Source organism: Heloderma suspectum, chromosome 3 (genome assembly GCF_057233095.1).
Source record: "Heloderma suspectum isolate Gila_16-S chromosome 3, 16-S_ref, whole genome shotgun sequence".
NCBI classification, from domain to species: Eukaryota; Metazoa; Chordata; class Lepidosauria; order Squamata; family Helodermatidae; genus Heloderma; species Heloderma suspectum.
Window position 1 is genome coordinate 293,493,752 of NC_139460.1, and position 20,889 is coordinate 293,514,640.

Genomic DNA, 20,889 nt, shown 5'->3' on the forward strand with positions numbered 1-20,889 from the left:
TACCATTATATCTGGATAAGAAACAATCAGCCTTTCTCATTTCCATTCCATGCTTGTTCCTAGAATTCCGTCTGAGGTCTCATATTTGCTATTTATCAGCTTTTGCTACATCCCTAACAAATGTTGCTTTGCTACAGCAGATATTCTCCTTTGCCTTGAACAGTTCCTTATCTGAGGATGCTTGACAGGGGTTTTCAGCATCTTATCACATCGGTGGTGAAGTGGGCCCTGAGCCAGTCTTGCTTCGCATCTTGGTACTGCTCTATACTGAGTTACGAATTTACAAATTAAGTCTTCTTCATGCTGGCCTATGCACTATCTGAACTGCATTTTAATCTTCTTGACTTTAATGCAAAGTGAAACATGAAGAAAAGTTAAGACATAAACCTGATGCGTAACATAGTTTATACTTAAATAACATAATTCATGCTATTTTATTGTTATTTTAATAATTTGGATTTTTGTCATATTTGTGATTGAATTGCATATGTAAGTCGCCTTGTGAGGGTAGATATGTTAAAGGTAGAATAAAAATCTGTAAATAACAATTAATAAAATAATGGTTCTCTGACAGGAACAGGATGTGACATTACATAAGCTATTTACATAGCCCTACCCACTTCTGGCAGCAAGTGCTGCATCAGAAAGTCAGTGTGGTGCAGTGATTAGAGTATTGCACTCGAACTGGAGGGACCTGTGTTCAAATCCCCCCCCCCCCAGCCAAGAAATGCTCTGGGTGGCTTTGGGCCAATCAAATGTAGTTTAGGATACTACTTCACACTTAAGTACCACAAGCTTAGTAAATAAGTATTTCCTTGCATGACTATCCACAAGTTCACTGGCTGCATTCACACAAAATGATAAAGCAGAATTCCAGAGAATCCTGGCTTATCGTTCACAGCAAGCATGCTAGCATACACTGCCCAATTGCTCCAGCTTGGCTTCTCCTGCCAGCAGGAGCAGCTTCAGTAACCAGGCTTAGCACTATATCCAAACCCGACTCTTGGCTCATCACTCCCAAACAAGCCAGGAATGTAAGCCAATATCAAATCCTGGCTTCAGACTCTGGCTTCTTAGGGGAGTGACAAACCAGGAATCCTGGTTTGGATGCAATGCTAAGCTTTTCCCTTCTGCTGAGTTCCTGGTTATTCCAGTCACTCTTGCCAGCAGGAGGACCCAAGCAGGAGTAAATACACTTGCTCATGTACAATAAGCGAGGATTCCCCAGAATTCTGATTAATCATTTTGTGTGAATGCAGTCACTGTCAAGTCTTCCCACTCACCAAAAAAGAAGAAGAAAGGTTAACAAGAACCTTGGGTGGCAATGTAGTTTTGGAGATGCAATTTTGAACCAGTTTAGCTCAATTTTCCCTTGCAAACCTCTTCCCCCAAACTTGATGTTGGCAAGCAGTACTGGTTGGATGCAGGAAGAGCTGTAAGTATGAGCTGGGCCTGTGAAGTGACTGCTGCATTGATTAGTAACTGGAGGAAAGCACAGCAAGGAGGATGCAAGGAAAGTGAAATGGCTGGAGGTGGCTTTCTTTTTCAAGGCTAATTGGGCAATTTTTGATCTGCTGCTGTTTGTTTTGCTGAGTTCAGGGAGCCTTTTCTCAAGAGCGGGGCTCTTGCTCTGCTGCGTGCTAAGTGGGGAAATGGGATGTTGCTAGCTCTGCTGTCATTTTTGCAGCTCCTGAGGAAAAAACTCTTGCCAGCCAACCAGCTAGCCGAGCCTTTTTTTCCCTTCTAGGGGATTTCTTTCAGCATCTTTGCAAGCTGCTTCTGCTGCTTTTAGTCAGGCAGTTCTAGTCTTTCAAACTTTTGTTTTGATTATGAATCAGTGCTGCCTGTTCGACAATCATAAAATATTTTTCACTATAAATAGACAGCAGCTATGTTTCTGGAGTCTGATTACTCCTTACCCTCTAGTCGCATTGCTGTTGATATTTACGTAGCATTCTAAATTTGCAAAACTGCCTTGCAGGCTCTACTCGCAACAACCTTGTGAAGTACGTCATTGTTACTCCCATCTCACAGATGAGAACTGTGTCCCAGTCCACCACCTAAAGTCCTCTGAGGGCTCTCTGTTGCAGCTGCCTAATGTGACACTGGCAGCCACACGCAAGAGGACCTTTTCCTTTGCTGCCCCTCAGTTGTGGAGTGACCTGCCCGTTCAAATGTGCCTGCTGACCTCTTTGGAGGTTTTTAAGCAGGCATTAAAGAATATTATTTCGGCAGGCCTTCCCTGTTGTTTTTGCTGACTTTTGCATACTTTTTTAAACCTGTGCTGTTTTATAGTTGATTTTTTAAAATTGTTTTTAGTTCAAAGTTGTTTTAGTTATACGTTGTTTATATATACTGTCCATATGCTTTTCTGTAAATAGTTTTTAAACTTTGCATATGGTATTTTAATGTTTTAGCTTTCGTAAACCGCCCAGAGAGCTTCGGCTATGGGGTGGTATAGAAATGTAATAAACAACAACAACAACAACAACAGCAACAACTGAGTTGCAGTGCCAAATTTAAATGGAAAATTGTACTCCCCTGATCAAAATTCTACCATCTAACCATTGGAGAAAACTAAACTGACATATTTTATTGTTATATTCAATATTGTTCTAGGATGCAGTTCTAGGATGCAGTTAAATTTTCCCATAGTGTCTCATTTAAGAGCATATTTACTGCACAGATGGTCTGTCAATACATTGACCTCAGTATGGCTTCAGGTATGGTGGGCAGAAAGTAGATCTCCAAATGTTTTGGACTTCAACTCTCAGCATTCCTGACCATTTGCTGTGGTGGCAGGGGCTTCTGAGAGTTGAAGTCCAAAACATCCGGAGATCTACCTTCTGCCCACCCCTGGCTTAGGGAATTTGTTCACATATATTTTATGCCAGCAGAGTGCTAGGTGCCAGAGGTAATGCCATTCTTCCTTACGTGGCATTCTAGTTGCAGTATGGGTGTGGTCTGAAGTCAGATGATCTAAAACGTCTGTTCAAGCTAAGCAAAATTTGGGTCTGGTCAGCACTTAGATGGGATACCACCTGAAAATGCTATGTACAGCATTTTGAGTTCCATGCAGATGGGCAGGATATAAATGATATAGGAGCGTTAGAGAGTACCTTCTGCAGTGGTCCCATGTCAGTACCTTGGAAGGATGGCACATGTTCTTCTCAAACTGTATCATGGTACAGTAGAGAGAAATTAGGGTTATGCAAAACCAAAAAATATTATTTATTAAATTTCTTAGACACCTTTCTCAAAAAGCAAAAACAAAAAAAGATTCACGGTCACTTACAACAAAATTAAAATGTATAGAAATTTAAAACAGCTAAAAACAATTATCAGTAAAATACCGCAACCCCATAAAACAACTAAATGACAAGCATAAAGAATTCTGATGTGTAAAACATACCCCGAGACATTTATCTTATCATACTAAAATTCTTCAGATTTCCCTCAAAATACTTCAGATAAGTCACCTGTGGAGCAGCCTGCACTGTGCAAAATTCAGCCAGCACCTTGAGATTTGCGAAACCTCCCTTGGAAACGTCACCAGTTTGGGCAAAAATCTTTTGGCTTCCCTTGAAATTATTCAGACAGTTTTGCTAGGAGACGAAACCTATACATTCCCTTTCTATTTCACTTTAGGGGAGATTTGCATGGCAGCATGAGTAGAAAGCCAAAGAAAAAGAAAAAAAAGATTGTGCCAGCATTGCTTAGTTTTGTCCTTGGCCCTGAAGTGGGTGGATAAATGGAAAGGATAACCAGATAATGTGGGAGGGGTAGGGGAAAGTAAAACAGGTGTGGTTTCAGTGACCTCTTAGCATTGACAGTCACCAGGCAGGGTAAGTCACCTAGACCGCCATGTTGCAACACACTGGACTGTACCAAGAGCAGTCAGGGAAGAGTTGCTGCATCCCCTGGCAGTTTTCTGTACTTTTGTTGGAACTGACACCACCAGTAGCCATTCCAGCAGGCTGTACAGAGGGAGGTGAGAGTGGAAAGTAGGGCCATTCCACCGGCACTGCTGAAAGACTACTTAATTTCCCCCCCTTTTCCCTCCCCTTTCCATTTTCCTTGTGTGTTGTGTGTTTTTACATTGTAAGCCTGCAGGCAGGGACTGTCTTGTTTTACAGATTATATGCAAGCCACTCTGAGATCTTGTTTGGCTGCAGAGTGGGCTAACAATATTGTAAGTAAGGAAGGAAGGAAATAAATAAATATGCACCTTATACATTCCACATTGGAAGAAGAAGTTACTAAGCCTTTGGGGGATTCCTCTGCACCTGTGGTGGACTGGACTACCACAGGTGCAGAGGAATCCCGCAAAGGCTTAGTAGAGTCCCACCTGTCCATCCCTGCCCCAGTGAGAGGTGCTCTTAGGGCAGTGAGACATCTCCCACATCCCCATCGAGTGCAGCTCCCACAACCCCATCCACCCAACCCTTTCTTCATAGTACAGCATATGCATGCCTTGAGAGTGTGAGTAACTTGCATTGAGGTAAGAGGGAGGTCTGAATGGAAATACAGGAGATGCACACAGACCTCACACGTAGGAGCTGTAGCTCCATGGTAGATAACAGGTTCATTCTCTGGCTTCTCCAGGTAGAACTTGGGAAGAATCCAGCCTGGAACCCTGGAGCACTGCTAGTCAGTATTGATAATACTATGCTAGATGGACCAAGGGTCTGACTCGGTATAAGGCAGCTTCCTATGGTCTTGTAGATATAACCTTCATAGATATTTGTAGATTCTTCCATACACCCTGGCTGTGAGGCCGCTGTCATGCTGGAGGTCTAAGTCTACAATGTGACATGCAGCGTTTAGTGTGTGTACATAAAAGCACAGCATTCTCTAGTGCAGCCTTCGCAACTTGGTGCCCTCTAGATGCTTTGGACTATAGCACCCATGAGCCCCAGCCAGCACGGCCCATTGTCAGGAATGCTGGGAGTTGTAGTCCAAAACATCTGGAGGGCACCAGTCTGGTGAGCCAGAACATTCAACCAGGGAGGAGTGGGAATAAAAGGCAGGCAACAGGAGGGCCATAGCTCAGTGGCAGAGGACCTGCTTTGCATGCAGAAGATCCCAGGTTTGATCTCCAGGTAGGGCCAAGAAAGAATCCTCCCTGAAACCCTGGACAGCTGCTGCCAGTCAGTGTCAACAGTACTGGGCTAGATGGACCAAGGGTGTGACTCAGTATAAGGCAGCTTCCTATGTTCGTTTCCCCCTACCATCCCTCCGTTCTCTATTTGTACATACAGGCAGAGGAAGGTGGAAAATAGGTGTCTATTGGGGCTATGGGAATCCCACAGGTGTGTACTGGTTCTGTGGGGGATTGGATTGTGTCATGTTGCCCTATGAGTTTTTTCTCCCTTATTACACAGGTTTAAATAGGAGACGTGGGGCATGCCCCAAAGCCAAACGCCAAAGGTTTCTCTCGCCCACCTCTTCTCCTAGCCACAAATAGCATTGATGCAGAGTATACCTTGCTTGCTATGAAAGTGGTTCTTTCTTAGAATTTGATACCATTGAAGATATGATGATTTTCTGCCCGCCATGGCCTAGTTTTGTGCCTTGGGTGTCTGGTACTTACTTAAATAAAAAGGCAGAGCAAAAGAAAGTCTTCTTTTTATGATTTTGGTACCCCATGATACTTGTCTACCTTCCACTGAGAATGACTACACAATTCACAGTTAAATGAGGAGCGCTGCAAAATACTATAGGTTTTTGCATTACATTATTTTTTTTCATTCTCTTTTTAATACTGATACTAATCCTTCAGTCCTTTGAGCCTGTCTGCATGCGCAATTGCACCCTTCACGTTAATAATGAAAGGAAGAAAAAAGTAATGTGAAAAACTATAAAAATGAATATGGCTTACTTAGCAAGGCGGGGGAAGGGCAAGAAGACGGAAACACATTATATGTGTTTGCGCCCCCTCTTGTGGTGAAAGCATAGAGCAGCTGGGTTAATATGTGTTGCTAATGTGTGACATGTGGCTGACATAGCTCAGGGTGAATTAAAAAAAATTAAACTATTACACACATCAAATCTAGAATAGAGTAATTGGCTGAAATGGAAATAGCTTAATTTTCCATTTAATTCTGGGAATGTCATAGCCCATGCAAGTCAAAACAGCACATCAGACTTCAGACTGAGAATTAAGAACTGCTTTAAAAACAAAACAAATCAACAACCTTCCCCCTCCCCCCTAAACAGGGCAGTTTGACAGAACTTAAAAGGCACAGGATTCATTTGCCTTTCAAACAATCAGATAGACATTAGAATATTAGACATTACCCAAAAGCGGGATAGAAACAATTGCCCAAATGCACCTCGTGATTTCTTGCAGAATGATCCAGGTCGCTTCCATGTGGTTTCTTTTCCTTTCTTCTGTCAGAATAACTGGGCTTTCCTTTTAATTCCACTACAGGTGTGTCGAGAGTATCAGCGTGGCAATTGCAACAGAGGAGAAAACGACTGCCGGTTTGCTCACCCGGCCGACAGTACGATGATCGATACCAATGACAACACAGTTACTGTCTGCATGGATTACATCAAAGGGAGATGCTCAAGGGAAAAGTGCAAATATTTTCACCCACCTGCACATCTGCAAGCTAAGATCAAAGCTGCCCAGTACCAGGTCAACCAAGCAGCTGCTGCTCAGGCTGCAGCTACTGCAGCAGCCATGGTGAGTCCAGAAAAGAAACCTTGCAAAGCAGTAACATTGTCAGTCACAGAACACTATTAATGTATTAACTCTCCACGCTGAAGATGTGATTGTCCAGGTATCCTATCCCTACGTATTTCAATAAGCCTCTCCAAGTATGTAATGCCAAATCTGCTCTTATGTAGTTTCGGGTTCTGCTAAAACAACAACAGCAGCAACATTATGGAATTTCTTGGAGAGTTTATTTGGGTGTATATGGCTTGGGCCTATATGTACATGCCCAGATGGACATACGATTAGCCATGTACATATAAATATATTGAGAGACATGCATTTAGTGTGGTGATTCACATTTGTATCTGTCCATCTATAGCTTTTGATGTGCATGTATATGCCTGTCAGGATGAGCCCAGATTGGCAATTTTTCACATTATCTGCTACATGAGAATTGCACAAGGAGCTCGTGCACCCCTCACTGGATCTCATGATCTGTCATTTTCTGTGCTCCATTTCCTGTTTTATGTGCAAAGATAAAATGCCATTAAGGAGGTACAAGCTTCTGCATAGTTGATCTCACATGGTCTTACTTCCTGCCTATTGGATCACCTCTTCTTCTTCATCCTTATCTTCTTCCTTATGAGATACTTTTTCTGTCTCTAATAAGACATGATTCTACTTGTGCATCCCTTTGCCTCATTAATTGCTGTCTGCTAGTTTCTTCTAGCAGCCATCAGAATTGGCTCTTTCATGATTCCAGAACCAGCCACTTCACAAACCCATTCCCAGGTTCCTCCCCAACTTGCGGGGAGTGGGAGTCTAATTTATTAGGAGGTATATGGGCAGTTGGTTGGAATGGGATAGATTCAGCATTTAATATGAAAAGCAAAACCTACAACACCTGAGCCTGCAGTTCCAGAGGGGAAACACACAAATGTTAGTTTTGGTGACAGTGAAGGACAAAAGTGATCATCAAGAACAGTGTTCATTTGGACGCATCCTGGCAAACATATATATGCACACACAAATAACTGCTTGTCTTAAAATGTACCTATTACTAGTATATCTACATTAAATATTTAGATTTTTTGGCTTTCGTTCTGTGTCTGAGGTTTTGCAATAACTTTAAAACACATGATAGAATTGGTGAGGTTTGATGGGAGAGATAATGTCTGGAACTACTTAGGAGCAGGCACTTCCAACAACTAGTCTGTAACATTGTTTGAGGGATTGAAATCTTTTCATTATTATTATTACTGTGTTTCTCTTCAGTATAAGTATGGTGTAATGAATAATTGCACAACTGTAAAGTTGACTGTGACGTGGAGTAGCAAAACAACAGCACGTTGGGAGGAGTTAGGGAGTTGTGCGCATTGCTTAAAATGTGATGGTGGGGTTGTTAACAAATAGCTATTTTAATGGGTCCCTCCTTTGTTCTTTGCTTAGCTGTTAATGTTGTCCTATATTTTTTTTACATAACTACATGATTTGACCATTAAAATACTACTTCATGTGAAACATTGTTGTGTGATATTCATAGCACAGTATTGGACAACAGGAGAGAGGCCTTTTTCTGTGTTTATGGATACTTGAGAAAAAATACAGAAGGCAGACTCTCTTTCTCACTCTTTCTCCTTCTTTCACTCCCCCCCCCCCCCGGTTAGAGTATTTTGTTTGTAATTAACTACATAGAGGTGTATCCTCACAATAACAACTCAGTAGCGCCTTTATTGTGCATGCTTAGTCTTGTTATTCGTTGTATATGGCATTCCGATGATTTGTTTTTTATTTGTTTTTTCTCACCTACCCAAAAATGCACTGCTGCCCCCATGATGCACCTCTGCTTGCTGTTTATGTTAATGCGCTTGAACCCCACTGGCCCATTGCCATCATGTGCTCGCTGCCTGCTAATTAAGACTCAGTCGGCTGTCAAATCACTGAAGCGACCCCTCGAGGCAACCTTTGACCTGGTACTATGACCTTTCACCTTTTAGCTTGGCATGTAGCTTTACTGTAGATACAAATTTTTAAATTAAATTCTAAGTAAATATTCCTTATTTCCTGTTATAAAGTAATATAAGCTCAGCAACAACAGCAACAAAAACTGAGTGTGGTTTCCTGATCCAGTTCATGGGAAGAATACACAGGTTACAAATACATTTATTTCTCAGCCAGGATCCCTAGGGTGTGGGACCCCACATTCAGTTTAACCACCTTGTAGACATTTCTAAATGAAGTAAGATGGTTTTTGTTTTTTTTTAATGAGATTTTAAAAAATGTGTATAATATATATGAGATATATATTTGTATCTGTTTGGTTGGCATGGCTTAACAATATTCTTATGTAGATTTAACATTTGTAATGCAATGTTAAAAAGTACCAGCATGGTGTGGTACATTATTTTTGCATGTGTAGACAGACTTTGGGGGAAGTGAGAATAAATTTTTAATCTTATATTAACCTGCTCCATTCACTCTATAAGATTTTCTCTTTAACATGGCTTTTACTTGTCAATCCTCATGGAGCTAGCAGTGCAGCTTTCTTTATTTTTCTCCCCAGTATTGCTGCTTCCTTACTAAAAACCTAAAGCTTTTATGTAGTGGAATATGCTAGTGTATAGATCTCAAGCACCGTCACCCTGCAGTGCTATATTTGAAGGGCAAAAGTAATACTTCCTTACAAAGCTTTGGCCTCGCCCTTTGTTTGAATAGTAAAGTCCGCTCTGCTGCTTGCTTGCTCAAGGATTAAAAAAAATGGTGGTGCCTGACTGTTATATCTTCTACTGATTGTTCTGTTTCTTCTCTCTTTTTCTCTCTCTCTCTGCTCCCATCCCACCTACCCCCTTTCCCCTCTTAACTGGGCTATCTTATACTCATCTACCATTAGGGAATTCCTCAAGCTGTGCTCCCCCCATTACCAAAGAGGCCTGCGCTTGAAAAAACCAATGGTGCCACCGCAGTCTTTAATACTGGTATCTTCCAATACCAGCAGGCTCTTGCAAACATGCAGTTGCAACAGCATACAGCCTTCCTCCCACCAGGTAAGTGCAGCTTTTCCATATCCCTTTGAGCCAGACACAAATGAGGTCACAATAAGAGCTTCCCAGATATTAGCAAGGTTCCGAAACAAAGGATATTCCCATAGCGAGGCTGGGGAGAAGAAACCTGTTAGGGCTGGCCCTTTATGAGCAGGAAAGAGATTCTGCATATGTTTCTCTTGGAAGCAAGGTGTCGGGTGCTTTCTGTCCTAATACGAAAATCTGCATTCCTGAAGTGTGCAATCTTACATTTCAAAACAGCATTTGAAGTCTTTTTCCCTTGTGCCTCTTTTGCCTAATCCTTCATTTCACACTTCTTCAGCTGTTTTGTATGGTCCTTTTTTTAAATTGCTGTATGACCCCTTTGCTCTAGCAAGTTTACCAAATCTCAAATAATTCTTGTGTATCCTACCACTTTCAAAGGCTTCTCATTGCAGAATAGGTGACTCACTATCCTTTTAATTGTCTAGAGCTCAACTATTAGAAAACCTTAATCTGGAAAAATAAATTCAGAGCGTTCTAAAGCCCTTTGCAGCTTTGCCGTTGATTTTATTATGAGGAAAATCAATTATATCCGAAGTGTTGAAATGATACCACCTCATTAAGATAGTTCTAAAGTTTGAATATTGGATGTATTGCTTGTGGAGATGTCTCCTTGAAGGCAAGGTGGGGGGAAACACCTATATTTTGACTTCAGATGACTAGATTTCACTTGCCATTAGAACTTAGGTGATCAAATAACTTGTAGTTGAATTGTTAACATTTTTTGCTGCCTTATGTTGAGGTCACCTGATCTTTAATCCAACTGTATGGATCTCAAGAGTTTACATGTGTACCAAAGGCAATTTGGGCTCAATTTTTTTAAAGTATCGGGGAGCGTTTTATATGACGCTCTACCGTCGGTGGCATGTTATTGAAAAAATGTGTTCCTGGAAACAGAAACGTGTGCTCCAAACAGGCATCTGTATATGCGGTGCTGAGCATTATAGATACAGAAAACTGCAGACTCCTATATATTAAATGCAGATGTGGAGCTATTCTATCCTTAGAATAGCTAAATGTGATATGTTTCAGCCTGTGCAATTCTGAATACAAGCCCCAGTTCCTAAAAGTAGCATTTGTCCTGTCTGATGAGTATAAAACCAGATACGCTCCACTGTTTATGTTTGGGCTGACCATGCTTGGATTTTATCCCATAAGATCCCTACTGCAGGCAGAACTAAGCTGAAAGATCCATAGGCAAGATAACTGGCATAGCTGTGTTCCTGTTATCTCTATGCCACAAGGAGCACTGTCAGAATTGGGTTATCTTGCGCACACCATTATATCATATACTGAGAGGTATAAAATCTCTCTTCATCCCTCTTTCCACATCCTCTCACAACAGACTGACAGAAAAGAAAGGTCCTAAGTAAAATCTCCCTATTGGCTGTGCTCTCGTGATCAGAAGCTCCTGAACTCTGAGGCTTCCGGTCATTCAATGCAGGGTGGGAGGAGCAGCATAGACAATCTTTGCCTCCCCGCCCTCCCCCCCTCCATATTTTGCTAGATGGGATTTTTAACTATGGCGCTTCAGAGAAGAAGGAGGCTGGCAGATCTCAGGATAGCTTGTATCCTGGCCTCTATGGTCTCTTCCTTTCCCCACCCACCTGAACACTCCGAACTCCGGAGTTTATTTTCCAACCTCGGAGAGCAGTCAAGGCGGTTTTTTCCACACCAGCTGTGAGGGGAGGTGGAGGTGGGTGGTTTCTTCTCATTCCCCCTTCCGGGGTCAGAGCACTGTCTCTGACCTCAGAGGAGGGAATCTCAAGTAACCTATGACCCCTCAGACAATGTCTAGGGGCCATAGGATTGCTCCCTTAAAACATGTGTGGCCATCCTGTACCAGAGAAGCCACATGTAGCATAGACATTGGATTTGTGGCATGCTTGGACATGGAGCAGGAAGGCCCATCATCCTGGTTATGACATAGAGACAGTGCCACCTGCTTCCCAGTTCATCAGGCAAAATTATCACAAGGGAGAAAGGGGGATGCATGTGCACTGTAATGTACACTCAAGTGGCACTCTCCCATGCCTTGGATTTTACTCGTTGCACACGTGCCAAAGAAGCTCCAAAAAAGCCACCACTATCTTTATACAACTTTATATATTTAATTGTGTAAAACTTTGCATACAACTGGGTGTATTTAGGCAAAACTTTGCACTTAAAATTGAATATAAGGGTGACCAATTCATGCGTATTCTCTTGTGAAAGGAATGGAATCTCCGTAGACCCATTCTGCTTCATCTAAAATCAATGGCAAACTCTTTCTTTGATTTCAGTAGTCATAGAAACAAATTCAATTGTGATTTTTACATCATCACCAGAAGTGAAAAGGTCATACTACCTGTTTAAACAGACCTGGCCTAATTAGTCACTTACTACATTAAGGGCGCAGTCCTATGCATCTTTAGACAGAAAAAAGTCCTACAACTACCAGCATTTATTGAGATAAATATATCAAGTAGCACGCTACTACTGTTCCATATATTGTTGAATGAAATGAACTGTTTCATATTCCAGTGAGAACATAATCCCTCAATGTGCTACATTCTGCTAGAGAAATACTGAGAGGCCCTAACATTTCATTTTTTCCTTTACTGCCTACTCTAAATCAAACTTTGCCTTGAGCTGAAATGCAAGGTTTGAATTGGGAAATCCACTAGTTTTACACCTTCATTAGTGGATTAAACCTTTTGAAGTCAGGGTGAAAATTATGTTAGTGGGGTTTCTTTTTTAAATGATTGATCAACAAAGGGGTCCTACACAACTGTCTTTTTTCATTCCTGCAAGTTATTGTACCCTAGGTTTTCATTGCTGCCTTATGTTCATTTGCTGCAAACCCTGTGCAAAAGTGTGTGTTGGTTTAAAAATGTCAAGGAGAATAATAACTGGAAATTAAAACTGAAAATATATGCAGTGAAATTTCAGAAAATTATAAAGAAAAAATAATGCTTATTTTTCAGCATCCACAGCTAAATTAAATACAACGATCATGGAACTAATAATATCTAGCTAAAATAGCTATGGTGCAATAATAATATAGCATCCACTATGTTCATGGCACTTTATACACCCAAAAATGAAAGGTCAGGTCTCATTTCAAGGAACTTACAATTAAGAACAGGCTCAAGGGAGGCAACAAGGAAGGAGAGGGAAATGGAAGCAGGGGTAAGCAGAGAAAGAATATTCAGTTATTCCAATTGCATGTAATTAGGCTCAGCTACAATAGGTTAAACTCACAGAGAACCTTCCATTCATGGGACAATTCCTTTCGTAAATGCAAGGACTTTTGAACCAATTGAGGTTTCAGTTAGCGGAAATGGGGGAGACCATTTTCGCTCACCTGTAGCTCCCCAGGGCAACCACCCATGCTGCCCTATAGGGTACCCCAACCCTCCAGAACTGATTTTCAGGGTGGAAGGGGGAATTGGCAAAGATCGCTTTTCCTCCTTCTGTTAGCAGGTGCCAAGAGCACTCTTTCTGTCAGCGGAACTCTGCTCATGGGAGGTTTGGATCCAAGCATGTGTGTATTTGTTCATATGCAACAATATTGTAATGACTGGAGTTACTGCAAAGCCCAGAGTTCTCTTTCTCTTTGGTATAATGCCAGGACCAATTCTCACATGCAGCTAAGTGCTTTTTTGTGGTTCTTAATGTAATACAAGGGTGAGCAACATCTACAGCCCCAAGAGCCATGTGCAGTGTTGGGCTGGTAGTGGGGGCTACACACAGATGTGCATGCAAAACACACACATACATATCCACATCTGTGCGTGTGCACACAAAGCAATCGCGTGCACAAAGCATATACATGTAGGTGCATACCTACACACACAGCGTGAACATGAGCACACACACACAGAGAATCGCCCTGCCCAAGCATCACTAGGCTGTGGGGGAGGTTTTAATCTCACCCCATCCCAGTGATACTGAGTAGTATTGCTGGGATTAGAGTGAGATAAACACCTCCTCCCCACCACAGTCATAGATCACTGAGGCTTCAGTGATGGATTCAGTTTCACCCCATCTCAGTGATATTACCACAGAAAAGTCAGAAGTCTTACCTCTCTGCAGCTAGAAACCTGTGAAAGACAGTGTCGTTTGCTCTCACAGAGCTCAATGGTTCAAGAGGATGCTCTGTCAACCTTACCATAGATCTGACCCTGTGGAGCTGGATGTAGTGTTCTCTATGGTACAGGAGGGTGACAGAGCATCCTTCTGCACTATACAGCCCTGTGAGAGCTGACCAAAGCATCTCTCAGGTTTCTCAAGAAAGAGGTAAGATCTCTGGCCACTTCCTTTTCTGTGGTGAAGCAGTGGCGATGGGGGGGGGGGCACAAGAAAGGCTGTGGGGATTGCATATGGCTTGCAGGCCACATACCGCCCACCCCTGATGGAATGGCTCCTGACTACCTCCAGACTCATGGTAGAAAATGGATGTGCAAACTAGACGGTAGAGTCAGTAGCAACCACAGCAGCAATCACAGTTCTTGGGCAAAATTCTGTGGGCGGTTATCTTCTATATATGACCTAGCTCGTACCAACATTTCTCTTATTGGTGATCAGAAGGGATCACGCGGAGCTGTAATGTTGGGGTGATCAGAAGGGATCACGTGGAGAGAAAGCAAGTAGCCACTTTCATGTGTAAACATGCCTTTAGTTTTCAGAACTTCAGATGTTTCCAGCTGTATCCAAACGGTATCTCTAAACAGGATGTGATGTTATCTGTGCATACAGGAAGAAATAAAAATGCATATATTTTTATGTTTTAAAAGTTAGTATAATATCAGATCATGTGGCCCAAATTAGGTCATAAAACTAGGGGATTAATCCAGCACCTGGCAGGCTGCAATATGTGGTTGATACATCACAACGACTGGAGATAGAGCCGTTGGAAAAGTCTAACTTAGAACCATTAAGAAGTTTTCGATGTTGAATTTATTCACTAAACTGTGCATATTACTAAAGCAAATAAGATTACCTACATACCAGAATGCCCCCAAATACATGCATAGATACACACACAGACACACAACCAGTAAAACCAATGTTCCATTGATAGTAGTATTAAGAATTAAAACACAATAAATAGAACAAAAAAAATGTTCTTTCAACATTTTTATTATTTCAAATTCAAAATCCTCTTGAAATATCATGATTCATTTCAGCATCATAGGATATCTACGAAACATTAGATAATTATATAGTTTGAAACCAGTTCACAATTAAGTATTCCTAGAGCTACCTAGCCTGATCCTAAGATACGTTACATGGGCTGATTAATATTTAGGGTAGCATGTGATTAATATATACTAGTACTAGTGCAAAGTTGCAAACCACAGCATTAATCCTGTATCAGTGTTTAAAAGCAGGCACTAGATCTCAGTACAGTGAATAAGGAAAATTGGTTTGAAATCAAACTGACATAATAGAAGAAATAATGAATCCATTCACTAAATCTGTGTAATTAAAAACCAGACAACTGAAGCCTCTTCTCATGCTGTTAGAGTCTACATTTTCCTTACTGCCTAGCTCATTTTAATCAACATACCAGCACACAGTTCAATCTGCTTTTACCCTGCCCTGCTCATGTCAGACTAGTTCTAATTGACCACCACCTTGCTGTTTGATTTGACTGTGCTGATAGTTACATGCCACTGTTCCCACAATAACCAATTTTTTCTTCTTTGTTCAAATGAGATTTTCCTAATTACACGTGTGATGGGTTGTTTTAATTCTTTTCCCTTTGCAAATCCACCTTCCTGTTGCAATGCATGATGGGCAGGCTCAATATTGTGCATGACACCCGCTACAAGTGTTGGTAGGTGCCAGCTTTGTTTCTTGATTATCTTAAACCTGTTTAGCAGCTCACGGACTCTCAAAATCCACTGCTGGGTTTTAATGTTTAGCTCTTGTGCCAGTCCATTCCCCCTTCCCCTGCACTAACACTTGTCAATTAAATGCATTTGCTTTATTTAATTGACACAGACAACCTAGAAGCCATTTACTTTTTAGTATATCAAGTTGCTCTATGACACATCCCCCCCTGCCCATAAGCTCTGGTGGATTTTGACTGGACTCTGAGTTCCAGTGTTTTAGAAAACTGTTTTGCATTTAAAACAAGAAAAACAAACCGTTCAGTTATATACTTTGTGCAAGTAAGACAGAATAGGGATGTACGTATTTTATTAAATCCATTCCGTCTGTGTTTCGCAGATGGTCAGGTATCTTTTGTTCCATCATCTGCTGTTCCGCTCATTGACAGAATCAGATTTTTGCATGAAAATTTTGTTCCTGTTTGCAAATGTGCATTTGTGCAAGTGAGCACTTGTGCAAATCCTCCACAAAAGTTAAAAAACAGTCTGCGGAATCTGCAAGACTTGGAAGGAGCTGGTCTGCTGCGGGATCTGCAGGTCATTTGAATCGGTTGAAGAATCCAAATTCATTTGAATCCATTGAGGATTTCTCCGACATCCCTAATGCAGAACTAGAATTCAATGAAAACAAGTTTTTGCAAACAAGTAAAATATTTGCATATACTCCATCCCAAAGGGGATTTCAGGGTAGCTATAATGATAGTAGTAGTAAAAATGGGAGGGATGCAGGGGTGGTTATCATAAGTTGTTCATGACCGGGGCTGTTTATAGTTTGTTTCTTGAATATGAATTGAAAGATTAAGCGTGATTGTATTGATTCCCATGATTTTATGGTAACAAGCATTTTCCCCCCTCCCTTTTCTCCCCTCCTCTCGTCTTTTCGTCTCCTCCCCTCCCTGCTCTCTGGAATGTTGTCCCGCTTTGTGCTGTGATTGCATGTCACTTTGCGGGTGGCGATGTCTCGTCCCACGGCTTATCTGCTGATATAAATTCCATACTCGATGATTCAACCACCTGTTGCCATGGTTTCCCATACTGCTACACTCTTCTGTATGTTTGCTCATATGATTTTCCTTCCGAAAGTTCCCATGGTGCACGGCGCTACGCCCGCCACTGTGTCTGCAGCAACATCATCTGCCACAACCGTTCCCTTCGCTGCAACAGCCACAGCCAACCAGGTTTGCTAATTTACAGCTTTGTTTCTTAAACATACCTCAGAATCGGTGCTTTGAAGGAGCATGGGGGATTTGTTTTGTTTTTCTTCGTTGTTGTTTGTTTGTACCTCTTGTTGGTCTACACATTCTCTTAATACCTGCAGCATAGCTTAATTAGCCTTTTCTCCACACGCAGAAAGATGCTGCACCTCCACTTCTAGTACTAAAATATTTTAAACAGACCCTTCCTGAATCCGTCAACTTAGGACAAAAAAAGATTGCTTTGTCCCCCACTGTCACCCTCATTGTTTCAGTGACAGCCATAGGGAAGGATCAATCAAGGAATCCAAGACTACAGATCTTTCTCCCCCTGCCCCCCTGTTGAATTTCACTGGCATTGGTTAAGAACTGTTCAGGGAAAGATGAGAGGATCAGGGATATAAGGGCTGGAATGTTCAAAATTAAAAAAAAGTGAACACTTAAGCCTGTACAGGAATATGACTTTTAAAGTCTGTCTCAGTTTGCAAATCAGTCAGGGGACTTTATTTGACAGCTAATCCATTGCAAACCAAATTAGCCCTAGAAGCTATCAAAATTGCTGCTTTGTCTGAAAAGATAATTACAACAGCCACAACCTAGTAAAAAAAAAAACCCTACAAAAAACACTGATGGTGCAATCCTATACACGTCTATGCCGAAGTAACTTCTATTAAATTCTATGAGGCTTATTCTCCAGGAAATTATGTAGAAGGTTGCGGCCTAAGTAATTAAACTATTGTGCAACAAAGATTATGTTTAGCTATATAATCTGACTCCACTTAAGTACATTATTTACTTGGTTATATGGATTTGAATCCCACTATATAGCTGAAAATTCATGTTTGCATCAGATGCTTGACTATTTAATAGACATTATTCCAGGGCATCACAACTTGCAGCTCAGTTCCTAGGCCATCAATTTCAGAACATCCGTTTTTTGATCAAGGAACCCTATTCTCCTCACAGGAAGGCCAGAAAATCAAGGTGTTATTAAGTTGCCTAGTGGGCTACAATTCACTGTATGCAGCACAATCCTGTGCATATTTACCTAGAAGTAAGCCACACTATGTTCAGTGTGTTCACTCTTTATTAAGTATGTCTAGGATTGCACCCCTGGTATTCTGCATATGGTTCAGGACCTGTCTCTTGTGCAGGCCTGATATAATGTAAAGTACTGAGGAGTGTTCAGAGAGTGTTTACATACCATACTAAAATTATACTTACAACAACCCTATTATAGGGTTGTAGTATTATAAACTCCTGTATTGCAGATTGATGACTAAAGCTGGGACATTGCAGTGTGCCCACAGTCACTGAGTAAATTAATGACAGACATTAAATCTGAAGACATCCAGATTTACAGCTCATACTGAATTATCAATCCTGTTATTCTAGGTCTCAAGTGTAAAAACTTTCCAACTCTTTACTTCTAACCTTCCAGTGGTTTAAAATTGAAATATGGATTTTCTGATCCTGAGGGGTTAACTTGATCTTTCCTCTTTATGAAGAGCACCAAGTGTAGGAAATCAGTGCTTGAAGGCCTAATCCTGAGGTCCCCAACGTGGTGCCCATCGGCACTGATGTTCTCATGGACACCTCTCTTGGTGCCCACCAGGCTCCCTGCTCCCCCTTGATTTTATTTTACCAAAGATTTTTTTAAAAATTAAAAATGTTTCTAACGAGGATGCTGGCATCCTGTAAAGTGAAGTGCTGCCCTTCAGCATCATCTTTATTTGGGTTCATAAAAGTGGTTTTGTGTTTTGGAGCTCAGACCCCACCATTGCCTTGCAATTAGGTTCCTGGGCAAGTTAATTTTCTATTCATCTCACAGGTATGCCTTCTGGAAAAAGTGTTTTGTGACCAGTCATACCCCCCCATGGCAGCCATTTTGTGAGAGCACCCATGACACACTTTCAAAATTCCAAATGGGCTTACCAACCGAAAAGGTTGTGAACTCCTGGCCTAATCTATCTGTGGGGGAGAGGACCTGATGCTGTTTGCTTCCCATCGTTACACAACTTTCTGTGTTCGAATGGAATAACTTGCAAGAACCCCACAAAGATATGGAAGACCCCTTCTTATCATACAGGTCTTTAATCTTGGGGGCTCGCAGGCTCATAGCTTTTTGCCCAATCTTCTTCTGATCTAACCTAGATAGGGTCTATGTCCTCTGGATGGGTAAAGTTGCATCAGCTACCGCTTGCTGGTCCACACTCTCTGCTCCCTCACTTTAGCTTTGACAGTTTTCAGTAATTCCATCTTTACTGCTGCACCTCTGCATGGAGTGAGGATGAAACAGCTGTGTGTATCCATTTTCACTAGGTAGCAACTTAGCTATGACCCTGCTATATTGCACAAGCTATGCTGTTGTACAGTAAGCTGCTTAAGAGCAGACCTTATGTTTGTTTGTTTGTTTATTTATTTAAAACATTTGTATCCCACCCTATATCATTAAGATCTCAGGGCGGCATAAAGATAAAATCAATTTATACAGTATAAAACAATAAATAATTCAAACAGCTGAAAACATATTAAACCATTAAGCAAGCTAATACCAATTTAAAATCTAAAGCAATAAAACAGTTAAAACTGTGTGCTACTTTAGGGAATGCATTTAGCCCTCAAAGGCTTTGGTAAAATGCCATGTTTTTACTTGGCACTGAAATGAAACCAATGTCTGTACCAATCAGGCCTCCAAGGGGAGGGCATTCCACAACCGGGGTGCCACGGCAGAGACGGCCCTTTCTGTTCAGGCAGGATGCAGAAGAACGTATGGCACTGATGGTGCTGTGCATATATTCCTGATACTTTCTGCCTGTTTGGCCAATCAGGAACTAAAGGATCACCCTTTCAGACTAGAATATTTGGATAGAAATACTTCACTCTGTTCCTAAACATGTTATATGTTTGCCAGTAACATCCACCTTGCATTAATATGGAATTGGAGGGAATGTAGGGAATACCTAAGAAGGCACCATTTCTACTCCTGTAGTGATACCTGTATACCAGGGGTGTTGAACTTCTTTCAGCCTGAGGACCAAATTTAATTTCATAGTTGATGCTCTAACTTGGGTTCCTGCATTGAGCAGGGTGTTGGACTCGATGGTCTTATAGGCCCCTTGCAACCCTAGTATTCTATGATTCTAGGAGCTCTTGAGGGCTGCATTCCATTATTGGGTGGGAGTGATGGCAAAATTGGGCAGGACCAAAGGCAAAGGGGGGTAGGGCCAAAACATAAAATAAACCAGATTATTTTAGTTTAAAGCTCCTACTGCCAGTAACTTAATCCTTAGGAGAGGCATTTCCAACTTTTAGAATAGAGAAAAAAATGTGCAAAACCCAGGAAACCATGAAATGATCATGGGCGGGGGCAGGGGGTGTGCGTCTTGAAATGGAATTTGACTCTTGGGCTGAAAGAAGTTCAGCACCCCTGACGTACAGACCACTGTGCAGGGCTCTTCCGTGTGTGTACCCTAGACTTGGTAGTTGCCATTTCTCCTTCATCCCTGTGACACAAATAGGCCGAAATGTCATGTTTTCACATTCAGCATAGTTCCACACAATAGTGCAATTGAAACAAGAATTATGTGAAATCACACCAAATGTGAACCCTCTCTGCATTGCAGGGGCAAATAATAAAATAAATAAGGCTGCCACATATGGAAAGCATGATTGCCCCCACCTCTACAGGGCCCCCAAATACTCATTTGATGCATAATAAAGGAAATAACAGACTGTATCTCAGGAATTTCCTGCCAGATTTAGCATGAATCAATGAACAAACAGTTCAGTGATCTTAAAAGTTAAGATGTCCTGGAGGATCATTAATCTAAAAAATAAATACTGGCAAATCTTCTTTCCCTTTCACAGATGGTTCTGTAACTTTTCTGTATTTTTAAGACCCCATGTATTTGCTTAGCCAGATTCTGGGAATTCTGCTTTTGTTGTACGATCTGACCATTTCATGCTGGAACTTCATAATGCTCTCCAGTCAAGTCCTGCAGCCGATCCTCAATATATACATATATAAGCAATATATGTATATAGTACATAAGCAATGCTGATACGAT

The 20,889-nt window shown here is 41.4% G+C and overlaps 1 protein-coding gene across 9 annotated transcripts in view; it reads left to right on the top strand.

Annotated features, from left to right (window-relative positions):
- Positions 1 to 20,889, top strand: part of MBNL1 (muscleblind like splicing regulator 1) — a 211,706-nt gene that overhangs the window by 180,827 nt on the left and 9,990 nt on the right. For 3 of the 9 annotated variants that reach the window (XR_014789608.1, XM_084847293.1, XM_084847298.1), the window contains 5 exons: positions 6,434 to 6,691; positions 8,584 to 8,637; positions 9,555 to 9,708; positions 15,536 to 15,571; positions 16,710 to 16,804. Coding sequence is in view for 8 of the 9 variants with exons in the window: in XM_084847293.1 (XP_084703419.1) it covers positions 6,434 to 6,691; positions 8,584 to 8,637; positions 9,555 to 9,708; positions 15,536 to 15,571; positions 16,710 to 16,804 (597 nt within the window). In the remaining variant the exon portion in view is untranslated. The remainder of the gene's footprint in view (positions 1 to 6,433; positions 6,692 to 8,583; positions 8,638 to 9,554; positions 9,709 to 15,535; positions 15,572 to 16,709; positions 16,805 to 20,889) is intronic. The other 6 variants (XM_084847294.1, XM_084847299.1, XM_084847296.1 and 3 more) reach the window with 3 other exon arrangements.